General features: G+C 48.0%; 3 protein-coding genes across 8 annotated transcripts; 1 reads left to right on the top strand and 2 right to left on the bottom strand.

The window, feature by feature from the left end:
* Positions 1–341: 341 nt before the first annotated feature.
* Positions 342–9,425, bottom strand: vps52 (VPS52 subunit of GARP complex). 2 transcript variants are annotated; one of them, XM_027286622.1, is made up of 21 exons: positions 8,921–9,424; positions 8,597–8,774; positions 8,116–8,197; positions 6,978–7,030; positions 6,692–6,767; positions 6,315–6,382; positions 6,046–6,221; positions 5,815–5,965; positions 5,418–5,518; positions 5,148–5,280; positions 4,995–5,052; positions 4,533–4,666; positions 4,139–4,294; positions 3,931–4,049; positions 3,697–3,820; positions 3,516–3,611; positions 2,920–3,027; positions 2,771–2,836; positions 2,478–2,589; positions 979–1,097; positions 342–904 (listed from the first exon to the last, which is right to left on the bottom strand). In XM_027286622.1, the coding sequence occupies exons 2-21, from the start codon at positions 8,687–8,689 to the stop codon at positions 758–760; spliced, it is 2,172 nt and encodes a 723-aa protein (XP_027142423.1). In that variant the 5' UTR covers positions 8,690–8,774; positions 8,921–9,424; the 3' UTR covers positions 342–757. The 2 variants fall into 2 exon arrangements, with proteins under 2 accessions (XP_027142423.1, XP_027142424.1); XM_027286623.1 differs by having other exon boundaries at positions 758–904; positions 8,116–8,194; positions 8,921–9,425.
* On the top strand, positions 8,877–11,472 carry rps18 (ribosomal protein S18). Its single transcript, XM_010745394.3, has 6 exons — positions 8,877–8,996; positions 9,713–9,811; positions 9,914–10,000; positions 10,271–10,372; positions 11,105–11,196; positions 11,353–11,472. Exons 1-6 carry the CDS (start codon positions 8,994–8,996, stop codon positions 11,426–11,428), a joined length of 459 nt encoding a protein of 152 aa, XP_010743696.1. The 5' UTR covers positions 8,877–8,993; the 3' UTR covers positions 11,429–11,472.
* A 75-nt stretch (positions 11,473–11,547) lies between these two features.
* On the bottom strand, positions 11,548–17,042 carry LOC104930569 (E3 ubiquitin-protein ligase RING2-A). Of its 5 annotated transcripts, none has more exons than XM_027286655.1 (8): positions 16,723–16,964; positions 15,022–15,120; positions 14,530–14,690; positions 14,218–14,442; positions 13,645–13,965; positions 13,311–13,560; positions 12,586–12,800; positions 11,548–12,498 (listed from the first exon to the last, which is right to left on the bottom strand). In XM_027286655.1, exons 2-7 carry the CDS (start codon positions 15,097–15,099, stop codon positions 12,615–12,617), a joined length of 1,221 nt encoding a protein of 406 aa, XP_027142456.1. In that variant the 5' UTR covers positions 15,100–15,120; positions 16,723–16,964; the 3' UTR covers positions 11,548–12,498; positions 12,586–12,614. The 5 variants fall into 5 exon arrangements, with proteins under 5 accessions (XP_027142456.1, XP_027142457.1, XP_027142455.1 ...); XM_027286656.1 differs by having other exon boundaries at positions 12,592–12,800; XM_027286654.1 differs by having other exon boundaries at positions 11,548–12,800; positions 16,927–17,042.
* Between the last annotated feature and the right edge of the window lie 424 nt (positions 17,043–17,466).

Below are 17,466 nucleotides of genomic sequence, written 5' to 3'. Positions count from 1 at the left end.
CAGACGCCGTTTGAGGAAATCACGGATCCTTTCATTAAAACACGAAACTAAATATTCAGTCTCAGCCAATCGGTTTGAAGCTGGCAGCCGCAGACAGGAAGCGAGAGCCGCGTTGGTGGTTTTGATCTTTTCATGACGACAGAAGAAGAAGAATGTCGACGTGTTTGTAACCGAACATGAACATGAACGTGAACATGAACGTGAACGTGCACGGCGTCTTCTGGGATCAAATAAATAAACTACAAACAAAAGGTTCATTAAACTTCCTGTGTTTAGAGTTTCACTTTTAGATTTATTAATTATCTCAATCTCTGTTTTCATCGTTATGTTTGTGTTAGCTGCAGGGAAGGAGAAGGTGAGGCGAGGGCGTTGCACTATGACCCCGGTACATACTGTATCTACATGCTGTGATCACCTCCATACACATGCTCGCTGTCAACACTCCACAGGAAACACGGCGACGCCAACACAGATCGAGCAAGAGAACGCTTGTTTTGTTCAGGGTGTAGCGGGCGGAGGAGTCGTCTGTCTGCAGGCAGCAGGTGGAGGTGGATGACTGTCGGAGTGTCTGGACGTTACGAGGTGAAGTGATGAAGCAGCTGATGATTGAACGTGTTGCAGACGAGCCGTGGCTGCTCAGGTTCTCCGTCTGACTCTGACGCCGCTCGTTCCTCAGCTGGAGGGAAAGTCTGGACTCAGCTGAAACCGGTCCGCTGTGACGGCGTCCGGCTCCTCCAGCTGGACCGACGGCGCCCCGTTAGAAGTTGGGTTTGTGCTTCTTCACCTCCACCATGAGGTGGTGCAGGTTGATGAGCTCGGAGCGGACGGCCAGGCTGCGGAACGTGGGCTGGTTCAGGACCTTGTGGAAGCCGTGGTAGTACTGGATCAGCTGGGTCAGGGCGCCCTGCGGCAGGAAGAGGAAGTGTTGACGCTCACTTCCTGCGTGATGACGTAACAGTGTCATGGTGACAGACTCACCTGGATGATGCTCGTCCCGTTTTTGAAGTTGGTGAACGACCTCATGACGTCCTGACTCATCGACTCCACCGACTGTTTCCACGTACTGGAAAACCCCCGAACCAGCTGAGTGATGCGAGCTGCACACACACACACACACACACACACACACACACACACACACAGTGTCAGATCATGTTCACGGTGTTTTCTACGAACACAGGCGGCCCGACACCGCGTGGTGAATGTGAGCGGAGGAGGAGGAAGCTGCGGGAGGAACCGAGAAACAAAAGCAGCAGGACGACGACGACTTTCATTACACAGGAAACAAAAACTGAAGAACGAAACGAAACAATCCACGAGTCAGGACGAGTTCTGTTTACACACTAAACATGTCTGAGCTCTGACGATGATGATGATTGTTGTTGTTTCTGTCCTGAGGTCACACGAGGTCCCGTGTGGGCCTCGAGGTCCCGTGTGGGTCTCGAGGTCCCGTGTGGGCCTTGAGGTCCCGTGTGGGCCTTGAGGTCCCGTGTGGGCCTTGAGGTCCCGTGTGGGCCTTGAGGTCCTCAGCAGTATTAGTTGTTTGGCTTTGGTTGGGAACAGTAGGTGCCAGTCTATCTCCACACTGTGGTGTCCAGGGTCACAGAGACCTGTTGCTGCCTTCATAGACATAATAGATAGCTTGTTGTTGACGGTCCAATCTGCGTAAACAGACATCTGTGTCTCCAGACTAGAACATGCTGACAATAACACCTCCATGGGTAAAGACATTCTCTGTGACTCATTCTGGGCGTGTAGTATTTGTGCTGTTATCTTGGGGTTTAAAGTCGATCCACCAGGATGAGTTGGGCAGAATGTGAGACCGACTCAGGCACTTCTGATGAACTTTGAGAGTGTCTCTAATTCTCCTTGGCCAAGCGTCAATAAATAATACAGCATAAGACATCAGAGGCTCCTGAACACTTTCTGAACTCCTGACCTTTGACCTTTGACTTCAGCAACTTCTCCACGACGACGACGACAAGTATAATGCACGTCCTTTATATGTTATGCTTTGTAAATAACAGTATGAGCAGCAGTGCAGGAGGTCACCGCACACCTGAGACTGACTGACAGGAGACAAACCTTTCTTTGACACTTTAAAACCAGGGATGCCAAATTAACACGTTCATTTCAATTAACTAATTAATTACAGAAACAATAACGCAGATTCATCAGGAAGCTTCAGCCCGCCCTCCAGCACAGCAGGAGGCGCTAATGCTCCTTAAAAACGCTCGACGCCGTCCGTCATAACCGTCCGTGGTAACCATGGTAACCGCTTCGACCTCGACCAGGTGTCCAGATACAAACCGAGTCTGCTAACGACCGGTTAATGAATCAGAGGTTTGACTGAGAGCGTCCTGTGACGTTACGGAGACGGTTACTATAAAACGTGTTTGTGATTCATCGATTTATTCAGCTACTGAACTCAGTCTGGAAATGTTTTTAATTCATTACAGAGCCTGTCACGTTCTCACCTTCTTCGTTCTTCAGCCGGTCCAGCTGCCCTTTCTCCATCAGAGCCTCGGCCTCCTTCACGAAGGCGATCATCCCTCCGAAGGGCGGAGAAAGAATCTCCTCGATGAACTCCTGACGGAGGAAAACAACATGATGGGGTTCAAACATCACTTGACTTGTGTGCACTGCGTAAATACATTATTATTGGATTTGTGTCAGTTTGAGAGCTGCAGTCTGACTAAAGCTGAAGAATCGTCTCATTTCTTTGAGTCAGAACAAACGCTGCGATCACGGAGATGATGTCGAGGTTTACCTGCGTCCGAGCCAGCAGCAGCTGCTGGAAACCTTCCACCTCTTTGCTGTCGTCTGCTGCCCTCTCCTGGACAGACGAGAGGAGAACAGAGGTCAGACGCACAGACGGAGGAAGAAGAACTCATGAAGCTGATGAAGGTTGAAGCTCACCATGAGGACGCTGAGCATCATGTCGTAGTTGTTGATGAGGAAGATGAGCTGGTCTCTTCTGGAGGGAAACTCTGCCGCCATCTTCAGCACAAAGTTTTCCACCTCCACCTGGAGAAATATTCAAATATTCATGTTGACAAGAAATAAATCACATTTAACGAGTTTTAGAAGAAAAAAGAAGAGGTGACTGAAACACGAGTTCATCATCTTTAAAACATTTTACTCAAGACGATGAGTCGAGGTTTCATGTTGCTACATTTAGATTTTCATAACTACGTTCCATTCAAACTGAGCTGCTGTCCTCGTTTGATTCTCTTCATCAAAACTTTAATTTGACCTGTTGAGTCTGTAAATACATCTCCTGTGTGTGTGTGTGTGTGTGTGTGTGTGTGTGTGTGTGTGTGTGTGTGTGCGTGTGTGTGTGTGTGCGTGTGTGTGTTAAAACATGAACAAAGTTGCTATGGTTACATTTCTTTGATGAAACACATTAAAAACTTTGTTTCAGGTTTGCTTCACAGGTGATCCTGATCTTTCGACCAGCTGACTTTACTGCGAGCTGTGTGTGTGTGTGTGTGTGTGTGTGTGTGTGTTGTGACCTGCAGCTGTCCCAGCAGAGCGTTGGTCCTCTCGTTGGGAAACGTCTGGTTGATGCTGACGATCGCCGACGAGAACTCTGCATACCGACGAGTGATCTGAAGCAAACACACTCAGTTCAGTAAAATGTACAGAGTGTGTGTGTGTGTGTGTCTGTGTGTGTGTGTGTGTGTGTAGACCTACGTAGTGTGGCCTGGTGTCCAGCACTCCCAGTTTCTGAGGGTCTGTGTGTCTGATGCTGTGGATGTTCATCTCCAGGATCAGCTCAAACCTCGGCCACAGCAGCTCCAGGACGGCCTCCCAGTACCTGAGAGACACACACACACACACACACACACACACACACACACACACACACATACACGTCAGCAGGAGGCTCAGGACACGTTCGGATCTGATCAATAACAGGTGACTGACTTGTCGAGGGCGGGGATGTTCCTCTTGGCCGTGATGGCTCTGAAGCGGAGGATGATGTGGATGCAGAGGAAGACGGCGATGCTGTCGTAGCAGTCGGACACGTACGTGGACATGCTCTTCTGTGGACACAGACAACAGGACTGAACAACACGACACCAGAACACGGAGCGGCCGACGCTTCGTGTACTGAACACGGCTGCGTTCGTACCAGGAACATGCTGAGAGTTTTTCCCATGATGCTGTTGAAGAGGTCGAGCGCAGAGTTTCCGGTGACCATGAAGAAGTCGGACAGGAAGAGGAACTCTCTGCAGCCGTTGTCCAGCAGAGCGTAGTGCTGACTGCGAAACAGCGTCTCATAGGGATACTGACGGAGAGAGGACACAGTCAAACAGGCTGCAGGTTCATAAAGACGCCACCAGGTGTCGGTGTCAGCTGACGCTGCTAGATGTTTGTCTGCTGTCTTCCTGTTTTTAAGTTCATATCTTCAGAAAAGTGTCGTAATATCAAGTTATTAATTATTCTCACTGCTCGTCCCTGCACCAACACTTCAACACTTTTTTGTGAATGCTGACGACTGCGTCTCGGTTCTGTGGACGTCTCACCCTGCTGTCTCCTCTCTGAGCCGTGTGTGGAACCAGGATCGGACCCTCGAGCTCGGCAGGACTCAGGATGGCGCCGCGCTGGCCCAGAGTGAAGATGGTGTTCCTGCTCTTCAGGGACGGTTTGGAGAAGAAACGTGCAGCGAGGAGTCAAGGAGTGGAAACAAGAGAGGGCTGAGGCACGAGGATGTGATGATTACAGACTTCAGGTGTGATAATAAGCTCGTATCTGATCAACATGTTGTTATGTCTGGAATGCAGAGACACACACTGACACACACTCAGACAGTTGTGTGTTCTTCAGCTGTTCAGTGTCTCTACCTGTGTCGAGTTCAACAAGAGAGAAACTGAACGTTCAGCTTCGTGTAGAACTGTGTGTGAGTGCATGTTGGTGATTTCTTCACACTTTATGGAAACAGAGTAAAAGTTAAACACAGAAACCCGACGTGACGTTCTGAAGGATATCTTTCTTGGCCGTGTCTTCGACTCCCATCAGGTCGTCTTTGTCTGCGACCTCCTCGTACTGCAAACACATTATGATGATTATTATTATTAATATTGTGCGGATTGACCTGGGACGTGTCGGCATGTGTGTGTGTGTGTGTGTGTGGACCTGACCTGAACTTTGAGCAGCCGGCCGCTGTACGACTTGAAGTAACTGTAGTAAATCTTGCTCATCGTGTCCACGTACTCGTCTCTGATCTCCTTGGCAACCGTCCTCTCATTGGCCAGAAGGAACTGATAGAAAAATCTGCAGAGACCAAACAAAGGACAGAGTCATCGGCTTTGACTTCACAACGCAGACGATGTACGGCTGTGGACTTCTACAAACAGACACACACACTAGTCATAACATGTGCTGATGGTGGAGCTGATGGTGGAGCTCACCTGTACTTGAGCAGAGTGTTCTGAGGGATCTGGTAGTTGGTCATCGGCTTCCTGAAGGAGTAAATCTTCTGAAGAATGAACTCTCGGATCTTTGACACCGCCTGCAGAGACACAAATATTACAACGTTTCATGTACGAGTCTTTAAACGACATCAATCCACAGAATATCTGGATAAATCTTCATCTGTGTTCGTTACTGACGAAACGCAACAATTAGTCGATTAATTGATCAACAGAAAAATAAATCAGCCATAACGAGGTCATCAAAACATCTGATGAAGACACTTTGGGTTGTAGGACACTGTTCAAAGTTTTATAAACTAGCAAAGCTTCAGGAAATCAAACGATCATGAAAACAGACGACTGTCTCCGTCTCGTCTCTGTCTCTGTGTCTCACCTTGAGTTTGAGGCGGTCCACGATGTCCTGGATGTCGGAGCAGGCCAGCGTCTCTCTGAAGCTCAGCTCTTTGGCGAAGTTGATCTTGTTGTTGAGTTCGTGGAGTTGCTCCAGGAACTCCTGCTCCGTCACCGGACTGTCTAGGATGGTGCTGCGAGGACACGGGGCACGCCGTCAGACAAAACAAACGCCCCACGGTACATCTTACCGTCTCCACCCTCTGAAACTTACGAGATCATGGCTCCGGGCACCACCAGCTCGTCCACCAGCTGGCTGAGGTGGCTGCGCACCGCCTGCCTGTTCTTCAGCCGGACGTTCATGCTGACCGACTGCTGCTGCAGAGTCTGGATCTCACTGCTGATGGAGGACAGGTCGCTCTGGAAGCCGCTCAGCATGCCCTCCATCCGCTGAGAGGACAGGCACAAAACAACCAAACATTTCTCAACTCCAACTCCATCAAGCAGTGACTGTGGGATCAGGATGAAGGCGCCTCGTCTTACCTCCAGGATGGAGTCGCAGGCGGTGATCTGGTTGTGCAGCAGAGCAATGTTCTGACTCTCCTTGATGTCTGACAGATGAACAGTCAGGAAAACCACCACAGATCATCAGAGAGAGAAAAACCTGAAGGAGCTCCAACGTCACATTTTAAGACTTCAGTCTAAAAGAACCAAAATAATGTTAGAAAATTCAATATTAAGTATTTTCACACACTAATATCGTGGATCAAAGTGATGTGTTCAAACTGTAGTTAGGCTGGAGCTTTGTCATCTCCATCTCCTGCATGAACCAGCGTGAACAGAGTCTGACGTAGCCGTGCTCCATCAGGTGATGAGTCTGAATAACGTGTAGTGTCAGAACAGCTCGACATGAAGGATACAGTCTTTGATGGAGGCCTGTTCGATCCTCTGCAGCTCTGACTCCACCTGTTTGGAGTACTGACGAAGGTCAACGCCCTGAAAACAGATGGAGGGAAGACCACCGTCACCATGTTTATAATACACATGCTCACTGCTCGCTCGCTTTGGTTTCACAGTTTAAAATGGGGACAATAACCACAGCAGAGTATGTAGACGTCTTTGAACCAGCCTCCTTCACCTCAGGACTTCTGTTAAATCCTGATCTCCAACCTGCTGTGTCAGACTTTACTGTCGTGGTTTTCTCACCGTTTTGAGCGCCTCCTTCACGAGGTCATCTTCCAGATTGGCCTGGATGTGAACTGCAGGAGGACAGAGAGGGGCGACATCTTTACCAACCCTTTACTAACACTGAGGAGACACATCAGATCTGGACATGGCTTCAAGTGTAAGTTTACGGAGCTTCTGCAGGTTGGAAAAACGTTACACATGTGACACTCCTTCAATATCTGTGTGTGTAAACTAAAACTGTACTAGTCACAGTATCCTGCTGCATTGATGATCTGTTTAAACCTCTGCAAACACACTGCTTACACATTATTAAAGGGATAGTTCCAAACTATAAAACGTCTAAATAAATGTAGAGTGTGTCTGACAGACATTATTACTATTACATAGCATATTACTATAATAAAGTCAGTCAAAGGCAGCTTGAGGTTGCCGAGCAACCAGGGTCAGCTGCAGGTCAGAGCATTAACTGCAGCTGTGCTCTGTCTGTGTGTGAGTGACTGCTGAGAGACACAGAAAATCTCTAAATGAAGCCCCTCCAACTAGTGGACACTAATGCCAAACGGTAGGTGGTATCAAAAAGCCCAAATGACCGTGAGCATCCTCATCTTGTCGACCATGTGAATGCTGAATTTCAGTGTGTGAAGTTAAAAAATGTGACCTGGGGAGAGAGAGAAAGAACAGGTGCCCCGTGCTCCTTTGGGAAATTTCTCCTCTCCAGTTTACATGGGAGTAGATGGGGCTGTCGGTGGGTGATCCTGGAGCATCAGTGCGTCTCCCGCCAAAACTATCAGTCTGACAGCTTCAGCAGTGATATCGCTGCGTAGCCCACAAATTTTCCTACGTTTCTATGTAGAAATTATTTAAGTAGAGCGACATTTGTGGCCACGAGAGCCGTTTGCAAATGTATTTTTTGACAAATGTTTCTCTAGCTATGGAACATTCTACCAATACACACCCATTGTAAACGTTGGCGTGGTTTTTGGTAAAACTGTTTGGTGAAACTCTGAGAAACCAAAACCTGCAGGAGGAGTAGTGCGGCAACATTCCTGGAATACGTCAGAGTAATAAATATGGTGAATCGTGAATCGTGGCCTTGCAGGAGCTCTCAGTGACCTGAGCCTCTTTAATCCTGATGAAATGATGAAGGTCGCCTTACTGTCCACTTCATCCAGGATGAACTCGTCGGTGGTCAGGTCCAGCTCGCCCAGGTTGAGGTTTGCAAGGTCTCCGTCAGTCTTCTAGAGGAAAAAACAAAACGGTCAGACACAAACCTTTAATTTGAAACTCACTGATGATCACATGAATATTTAAAATCAGAGTTGGTGATGCGTTCAGGTGTCTTTAATTAACACACAGAGGAGCCTGTTTGGACTCTACAGTCGATTATTGATCAATAAAGTTGCTGTCAACTCATTTTCTGTTGCCATATGATGCTAAGAGCTCATTAGCTTCGTGCAACATGAATAAACTATAAATAAATAAACAGTTTGACGCCTTTTGGTTTAATATCAGCAATATCTGTCTGTTTATGAAAACAGCTGACTGATGCTAACAGGAAGCGACCAGGACACAAACGGCTGGATATTGTAGTTTTTTAATAAAATAACTGATTCAAACATTAAAACATAAAGTGTCACCTCGTCTTGTAAATACGCCATGGCGACGTCTGTCGGGTTTCCAGCTGTGTTCGCCTCGGAACCAGAACCAGCAGCTGCAGTTAGCTCCGCCATGGTGGCGAGTTTAAGCTAGCGTCCGAGAAAAACTACAAAACGTCAACTTCCGCGTCGTCGTCACCGGAAACGAAAAGGGCGGGATCTTACGTTTGTAAAATAAAAAAAGAATAAATCCGAACTATAAAAAAAGTCACTTTTAAGTCGCGTGAATACAAAAACACAAATACATAATTTATATTTAATTTATCTGAATGTTTAAATTTATTTAAAAAAAAGACTTGAACTAACTTCCGGTCAGCGGCACGCTCAAACTCTCGCGAGACCCGGCGCGGCTTCCTCTTCGCTCGGAACCTGCTTCAAGATGGTGAGTCCCGCTCCGTGTCCGCCCGCCGCGGGTACAATCCGCCTTCATCCGCCGTTATTTAACCTGCTTCATCACGTTTACACCCGCGGGTGGATGTGAGACATGTTGTGTGAGCGGACTGGCGGTGAATTGGCGCCAGATCGGCTGTAATAATCAGTTTATTAACGCACCTGTACGGAGGGACTGCGGCTAGCTCCTCATGCTAACTCACTCTGTGTTGATTCCCGCGTTAAAGCAGAACCGCCGTGCTGCTACGTCACCTTTAACGGCACCGAAACGTTAAATAAACGTTAAATAAACCTTTATAACTGAAGGCGGGGAGCTGTAGAAGCTGACGGAGCCCCGTGGTTCACCAATGAGTGTGTTAGCATGTCGGTGTCCTCACGCTGCGGCTCGTAAAGTCTCTGAAAGTGTCGTAAAGTGTCTAAACTCAGGTGAGTCTCTGCAGGTGAAGAGCTGAGCTGCTCACTGAGGAGACTCATGGTGAAGATACTGAGCTGCACAGAGAGCTCAATGAGTTCAGACGTGCTGCATGAAGTGAGCCGTCACAGCATCACCTGGACCGGACCGGGGTCTGACGGATCCTGGATCAGCCTGGCCGGGACCTGCCGGATCCTGGCTCAGCCTGGCCGGGACCTGACGGATCCTGGGTCAGCCTGCCCGAGGTCTGACCGATCCTGGATCAGCCGACTCTAACGTGTCCCCTTGTGTTTCAGTCTCTGGTCATCCCCGAGAAGTTCCAGCACATTCTTCGTGTTCTCAACACGAACATCGATGGCAGGAGGAAGATCGCCTTCGCCATCACTGCCATCAAGGTGAGCTCTCTTCTCCTCTGGGTCGTCTACCTGCTCCCGGCGTGTTGTCGGTGTGTGTGGCGGCGTGCAGAAACACTAACGCTCCCGTCTGTGTCGTCTCAGGGTGTTGGCAGACGTTACGCTCACGTCGTCCTGAGGAAGGCCGACATCGACCTGAACAAGAGGGCCGGAGAGCTGACGGACGAGGAGGTGAGCAGAGCCCGACGTGCTGTCAGGAACTTGATGTTGCTCTGAAGTAAACTTCTAAAGTAATAGATTACTTTGAGTCCTACATGTCTCCTGGTTTGGAGCAGCGGTGTTAAACTGTTCAACACATTTACATACAAACACGTCAATGTAACAGCTCCCACTGCAACCTCCGGGATCAACGTAAAGTTTAGGCTTTTATTTTGGTGACTTATTTCTCTTCCTGTGAGTTTAACGTGTGTGTGTGTGTGTGTGTGTGTGTGTGTGTGTCAGGTTGAGCGTGTGGTGACCATCATGCAGAATCCTCGCCAGTACAAAATCCCAGACTGGTTCCTCAACAGGCAGAAAGACGTCAAGGACGGCAAATACAGCCAGGTAAGCATCAGTGTGTGTGTGTGTGTGTTCAGGTGTTCACTGAGTCCTGATCCGTCACTTCATAAATCAGAAAGTTTGATTAAATTTCCTCAGATGAATAAATGCTGAGTCATAATTAACTCTGCTGGCCTGAGTTTAAAGCTTCGCATGTGTAATTATTTAAAGTATTTCTGATAATTATCAGTGTTGATCCTTCTGGACTCGATGTTCTTTTAGGAGCTCTTTAATTATCGGTGTATCAGCTCAGACACTTAAAGGATTATGTGACGTGTCGACCGTCTCATGTTGGCAGAGAAACGTTAAATGAACAAAACAGGATTCGGTCGCTCAGATGAGAAAACTTCAGACCTCGCTCAGGTCTGTTAGATCACATGATCGTCCTCAGCTGACCGTCCTTCCGTCTGCAGAGGGTCATTTTGTGTCGTAGCTTTATAACGTCACATTAATTTTACAGTTTGATCTTGAAATATTCAGACTTCTCTCTAAATCGCAGCTCTACACGAGAAACCTTTAATCTGTCAGCTGTTCTGTATGCTAAGATTTCTACGATTAAAATCAGGAGTGGAATATTAAAAGTTCGATCAGACGTCTTCGTAAGTAATTTGTGTATCGCTGACGTCTGCAACAAGAACTCGTGAAGGGACGGCCACCAGTTTGTTGCACAAGTCGCCAGCTGTTGAAGTTTTTATTGTGGTTTGTCGTCTGTCTGAAGTAACGAGCGTCTGGTTTCAGGTCCTCGCTAACGGTCTGGACAACAAGCTGAGAGAAGATCTGGAGAGGCTGAAGAAGATCAGGGCTCACCGTGGGCTCAGGCACTTCTGGGGGTAAGATCCGACCTGACACACCAAACCTCTGCAGCAGCTCGCTGCTGAGCCGGTCCTGGAAGAACTTGAATCTGGAGTGACGAGTGGATTACTTAGTTACATGACGTGTTAAAATCTTTATATTTTTATTTCTAACTGTCCTCTCTCTCTTTGCAGTCTGCGTGTGCGCGGTCAGCACACCAAGACCACCGGCCGTCGTGGTCGCACCGTCGGTGTGTCCAAGAAGAAGTAAACTCCCTGCTTCCCTTAGTTTCAATAAAAAGTCAGTCGACAAAACGTTTGTGTCCTCGTGTTTTCTGCAGAGCCTCACAATGATTTTACTAACCCGGCCCGAACGACGCTGAGACAGACTTGAGATTATTGAGTTTATTGTGCTGCATCGCTGACAGAAGTTTGAAGTGTGATCACAACAGAAGCATTTTTCTTAATATACAAATATTTCATAAAAACTGAGGTAAAGTCAGAAAACATGGCTGCAGGAAATATAAAGTGCATAAAGACAGAAGTGAGCCTGACGGAGGTTTGAGAGGTGGAGGCGACAGCTACATCTGAAGATGAAATGTGAGCTGACTGTAGCTCATGTTAGAAAGATCTCGTTAACGTAAAACCTGAACGAGCAGAAGATGATGCAGAGTTCTTTAAACAGCTTCACTGAAGTTCTAAAAATTAAATTATACAAAGACTTCATAAATATTTTAAATTCAAACTGAAGTTTTTACTGAAATGAGAGAAACAGATTATTTCTGTCTACAGAAGCTCGAGTCGAGCGGGTTCAGTCTGAAGGCTCGATGTGATTGGTCAGTTTGTGAGCAGGTAACACTTTGAAGGCGTCCGTTTAAGAAAAACAAACTGAATCTGATTCATGACTAAAGATAACTTCAGAGAAGAATCAAACATCTGGCTTTGTCTCATTTTGATTTATAAAAAATTCTTCTGCACAAAATGTGAAAATTCAAACTTTAATGTCCTGTAATAGACGGACGATTAAAATCCAAAATCTTCCGTCTGAGTTTTTGTTCTCGTGTCTCGGCTGCACAGCAGAAACTGATGAAGGATTTATCAAGTTACATTTAACAGGTTTGTGAGTTTCCGTTCAGCTGCTGTGATGGAGGAATAAATAAAACTTAAGGTGGTTGCCGCAGTAACAGGAGCCTTTGCGCAGCTTCGTGTTTGTTAATTATTAAGAGAATTAAAGTGTAAAGCTAACGAGCTGCAGACGCTTCACGTCAGGAGGAAACTGAAGGAAAAACAAGTGATCCACTTTGGTCCATCGCTCAGGGAGTCTGTCTGCAGGCCGATCAGCTGAAACCAAGCGAGACGTCTTAATGCCAGAACACGTTTAAATGAAGATACATGAAATAATAATGTGTGAAACCGTGGAGACCAAACCTCCACCTTCTCTCCGAGGACGCTCCGCCTCATGCCTCCCTCTGTGGAGCAGCAGGAGGAGGTGGTGGTGGAGGAGGAGGTGGAGGAGACTTCTGCTGTGGTGGCGGTTGTTGTTGTTGTTGGTCCTTGGTGGGGGCGTAGTAAAGCTCCAGAGGCTTCCGGACCTTCCAGTACTTCTCGTTGACGAGCTCCAGAGTCAGAGATCCGTTCAGCGTCTGAGAGGAGGAAGAGAGGCGGGAGGATGAACAGCTGATGGAACAGCCACACAGATCAACCAATCACACGACACAGCAGAGTGCTGAAGCCAAGCTAACAAACAGCTGTATCCATCTGTAATGTGTCGAACTCATCAGGTCTGAAATTAATCTGCAGACGCTCCGGGTCAACGCCGTCTACGACAGACCAGGTAAGAACACCTGCAGCTCAGTTAGGAGGAGCGAGGAGTCTTCAGTCGGTGTAAAACGGAGCAGTCAATAGATCGATATGAAGATTAGATTCACACTTAAATGTTTAGTTTAGTATGAGCTCGTCAAAGTGACGAAGACAGACGAGGAAGACACGGTGACGAAATGATTTCAAGTTTTAAATTCTGTGGTACGAGCCGCTGACAGAACTCAGACGACTGGTAATTAAATCTGCAGCAGATCACGTCTGATTGGTGGAACGAGCTGTGGCGTTCGTTAAAGTTTGTGCTTCTGATTGGCTGACAGTTTGTAAACACTCACAGAGAACTGTCCTCCTCTCGTCATGATGTAGATGGTGTACTGTTTCTCGCTGATGTTGGTCAGACTCGATCCTTCTCCGTTTCCTGACGTTTCTTCGCTCCCTCCTCCTCCACCACCTGCTGCTGCTCCTCTTTCTCCTCCTCCTCCCTCCTCCGTCTCTCCGTTAGTCTGTCCGTCCTCCAGCGCGATGCGCAGGGCCAGGTATTTGGACAGGTGGTCCACTGTGGCGTTGGCCGTTGTCTTCACGTATCTGGAGGGAACACAAAGATCTCGTCAGTCTGCAGGTTTGAAAGAAATCTGACTGATTCAGTTTTTACGGCTTCAGGTGTCTCACCTGGTCTGGTTGTAGTCCTGGGCGTGGACCAGCTGTGGGTGTGGTCTGAACACCAGCTCGATCTCGGAGCCCGGTCCCTCTTTGTGGCGTCTCAGCGGAGGGGTGGGGCTGCCGCTGTCTGCCTCGCCCCCCGAGCCGTCGTCCGACGCCCGCGGACGCTTGCGGCTCGGCCCGGCCTCCGAGGGGGTCTGACCAGGTGGGTGAGGGGCGTGTGAGGGGGCGGAGTCATGAGACAGGTGCGAGCGGGTGTCGCCATTGTCTTCCCCGCCGCTGAAGGTGGTGTTGTCGCTCTCCTGCGTCGGCTTTTTCGCCCGGTGGTTCCTGCAGGGCGGAGGTGACACATGAGCAGCAGAACGAGTGTGAGCACATCGATGGATATAACGAATAAAACTATAAATATGTCGAAATAAACCACAGAAACAGGATCTGACAAGACTAAGACGACTGAGCGGCATCTATTAGTCGACTAATCGATTAGTCGACTAATCGATTAGTCGACTAATCGATTAGTCGACTGTCATCCAACCGTCCGGCGGTGACATTAAGCTGTAGCGCCCCCCTCTCCTCCCCCACCTCTCGGACCTGTAGCGGGCTTGCTGTCGGAGCCCCTCCTCGATGCTCGAGCTCAGCGCCTCCTTGTTGTGCAGCCTGTTGAGTCGCTCCAGGACGCGGCGCTGGTGGGCCTCGTACTCGTCCCGGCTCGGGTAGATCTTCGAGATCAGCGCGTCGAAGTTCGAGTCTCTGCGCAGCGAACGCCGGGAGACGAGCTTCTTCCTGCAGGTCGGACACTCTTTGTTCCTGAACGAGGAAGGGAGGGAGACGTGACGTGAAGACATTTAAACATTTTGCCCAGCGATGACCGTCGCTCTGCCGCGTCACGCTCACCCTGATCGCAGCGCCGTGACGATGCAGTCGGAGCAGAAGCGGTGCAGACACTCTTTGGTCGTCATGGTGTTCTTCAGCATGTCCAGACAGATGGGACACATGAGCTCGCTGTGCAGAGAGCGAGGAGACACCGCCACCTCCGTCCCATCCATGATCGCCTCCTGAACACACACACACACTTTAACATCATGTTTTTATCTCTGTCTAATAATTTAAACAATAACACACTCGAGGGAGTGCTGTTATACTGAATATCAGCACATGCGTGCTGATATTCAGTATAACAGCACTCCCTCGAGTGTGATGTGTTTTTACGGACACGTAACAAACTGTTCGAGTGTCATATTTCTTAAAGGGACAGCGTGGGGAGCTTTAGTTTACTTCAAACTGTTTGGGAACGTTCTGTCAACGCTACAGAAACACGACGACGATAAGGTTGTCTGAATGTTACTTATTGGTTTGGCTACTGGTTGTGCATTGATCGGGTTTTACCTGAGGACTCCTGTGAAGCTCGTACAGACTCAGCTCCCAGGTCTTACTGGGAGTCTGGATGTTTACTGGAGCCGCCATGACTTGACCTTCAAATCGTCTCTGGACACGGAGAGAAAACACGGGAGGTTACACAGCAGCTGATAAAACAGACACACACTTCACTCAGGAAATCACTGAACTGTTTGATTTGTTTGGTTTTGAAGCTTCAAATCTAAATAAATAACTCCCTTCATTTCTAATCTACAACTTTTGTTCGACCGGTCTGACAACACGGAGGTCAAAGTCGTCTGAGCTCCTTCAGTGTGTGCAGGACTCGTACACATTATTCTATACAGCTGTCTGCTTGAGAGAGACAAGAAAAGACAAACTGGTCAAGAGGTCCAGCTCTGTCCTGGACTGTCCTCTAGAAGAAGGAGATCTACCACAGCTCCTTCATTCCAGCAGCTGTCCGACTCCTCTGACTTTTTCTATACATTTCATACTTGGGCCGCGGCGGAGCCGGTGGGGTTTGAAACATTGACCAGGACGACTGCGCGTCCATGTTTGATCGACCTGCACTGACAGACGTTTTAAACTAACCCGCCCGAACTGGGACTGCAGCAAATAATTGTGAAATCTTGTACCCAACCCGCTTCCTGACCCGCATTTTTAAAAAAGTAGTCTACACTTTCTGTACCTCCTGTCGAGCTTGTGGCACCTTCGAGCCAGTTATTCAGCCAATAAAGTCTGTGTGCGTTTCACAGATTATTTTGTCTACTACAGTGGTCCCTCGTTTATCGCGGGGGATACGTTCTAAAAATAGCCCGCAATAAACGAAATCAGCGAAGTAAGTTTTACAATTATTATACATGTTTTAAGGCCGTAAAACCCCTAACCACACACTTTATACACCTTTTTACACGCATTTTGTACAGTACTCCCTTAAACAGTTCTTAAGCGGTTCTCCCTTAGCCAATTTAGGACGCAGAACACAATGCGTGCTCATACTGTGCAGTACGCAGTAAAAAAAAAACATGCAAAATTACACTGATAAAAATCCGCGAAAAGTGAACCGCGATATAGCGAGGGACGACTGTAAATTAATTACAAAACTTTACTCGGCATCTTTATTTCAAACGACCCGACTGACTGCGACCCGAATATTATTAAAAATATTGTTTGGGGACTCGTGACCGCGCATCACTGGCACACGCAACGCAACTCTTTGCAGCAGTTTTAAAAACAAAAGTTGCCGCTACACCTGAATCTACAGTCAGTTTTTAGTTTGTCTGCTCTGGGCTGCCGTACAAACACAGTTTCAACATGGCCGCCTTCATGGAAGAGGACCCGCTGCAGAAAAAATTTAAAATTAACAAAATTAAATTATTTATATTTATAATTAAATTTAGTTGTTTTAGTGACTGTACCTGCATGAAGTCACAGGTATGAACGTTATATTCCATCTCTGACACACTGCACCGTTAAAACTAACAAAGCACCGACAGGAATCAGCGGGTCGTCGCTGTTTCTGCGGCCGGGGGGAAGTGCCTGTTTCCCGGGGACAGAGCAGCACGATGACCCGCTCAAACTTCCTGCGGGGACCGGACACAGACCGTCCCCGCGGCCACACACAGGAACACTGGTCGGTTAAAGTTGGAGAAACACGCGGGAGAAGCTCGTTAAACTTCACCGAGCTCCGCGGTTCAGCAGCGGGAGACTCACCTGACGGTAACCGACGGACAGCTGCCCTCACCGGGGGAGACACGACCCGACCCCCGCTCACACGGAGCCGCTGAAAACTACTTAAATACCCGCTTTAACAGCGCAGTGTGCGGGTCCCCGCCCGCCCGAGGCGTCGCTCTGCCCCTCGCGGTGTTTCTACCTGCAGCCGAGCCTCCGCGGAGGATTTACCGGACACCGACTCACCGACACACCGGGAGCTCCGCGAGCTAACAGGCTAACCGACGCTAGCTGCGGACATCTTTCTTCTTCTCCGGAACAAGACGCGTCTCTGCGGCGGGATCAGCGCCCCCCGGTCAGCGGCAGCGACACCTAGCGGACAGATGGTGTATTACAGCAGAGGATAGATAGATAGATAGATAGATAGATAGATAGATAGATAGATAGATAGATAGATAGATAGATGGATAGATAGATGGATAGAGAGATATATAGAGAGATAGATAGATAGATAGAGAGATATATAGATAGATAGATGATAGATAGATAGATAGATAGATAGATAGATAGATAGATAGATAGATAGATAGATAGATAGATGGATAGATAGATGGATGGATGGACGGACAGACAGACAGACAGACAGACAGACAGACAGACAGACAGATATATAGATAGATAGATAGATAGATAGATAGATAGATAGATAGATAGATAGATAGATGGATGGATAGATAGAGAGATAGATATATAGATAGATAGATGATAGATAGATAGATAGATAGA

This window comes from Larimichthys crocea, chromosome XIII (genome assembly GCF_000972845.2).
Source record: "Larimichthys crocea isolate SSNF chromosome XIII, L_crocea_2.0, whole genome shotgun sequence".
In the NCBI taxonomy this organism is placed as follows: domain Eukaryota; kingdom Metazoa; phylum Chordata; class Actinopteri; family Sciaenidae; genus Larimichthys; species Larimichthys crocea.
This window is presented reverse-complemented; position numbering and strand designations above follow the sequence as displayed.

Coding starts and splice junctions, on each gene's coding strand:
- LOC104930569 (XM_027286654.1), bottom strand. CDS start 15,099: ATGGCGGCTCCAGTAAACATCCAGACTCCCAGTAAGACCTGGGAGCTG. Junction 14,691..15,021: donor AGCTTCACAGGAGTCCTCAG/GTAAAACCCGAT, acceptor GTGTGTGTTCAG/GAGGCGATCATGGATGGGAC. Junction 14,443..14,529: donor GTCACGGCGCTGCGATCAGG/GTGAGCGTGACG, acceptor TTCCTCGTTCAG/GAACAAAGAGTGTCCGACCT.
- rps18 (XM_010745394.3), top strand. Junction 10,001..10,270: donor GAGAGCTGACGGACGAGGAG/GTGAGCAGAGCC, acceptor TGTGTGTGTCAG/GTTGAGCGTGTGGTGACCAT. Junction 10,373..11,104: donor AGGACGGCAAATACAGCCAG/GTAAGCATCAGT, acceptor GTCTGGTTTCAG/GTCCTCGCTAACGGTCTGGA.
- vps52 (XM_027286622.1), bottom strand. CDS start 8,689: ATGGCGGAGCTAACTGCAGCTGCTGGTTCTGGTTCCGAGGCGAACACA. Junction 7,031..8,115: donor CATCCTGGATGAAGTGGACA/GTAAGGCGACCT, acceptor GTCCTCCTGCAG/TTCACATCCAGGCCAATCTG. Junction 3,821..3,930: donor AACATCCCCGCCCTCGACAA/GTCAGTCACCTG, acceptor TGTGTCTCTCAG/GTACTGGGAGGCCGTCCTGG.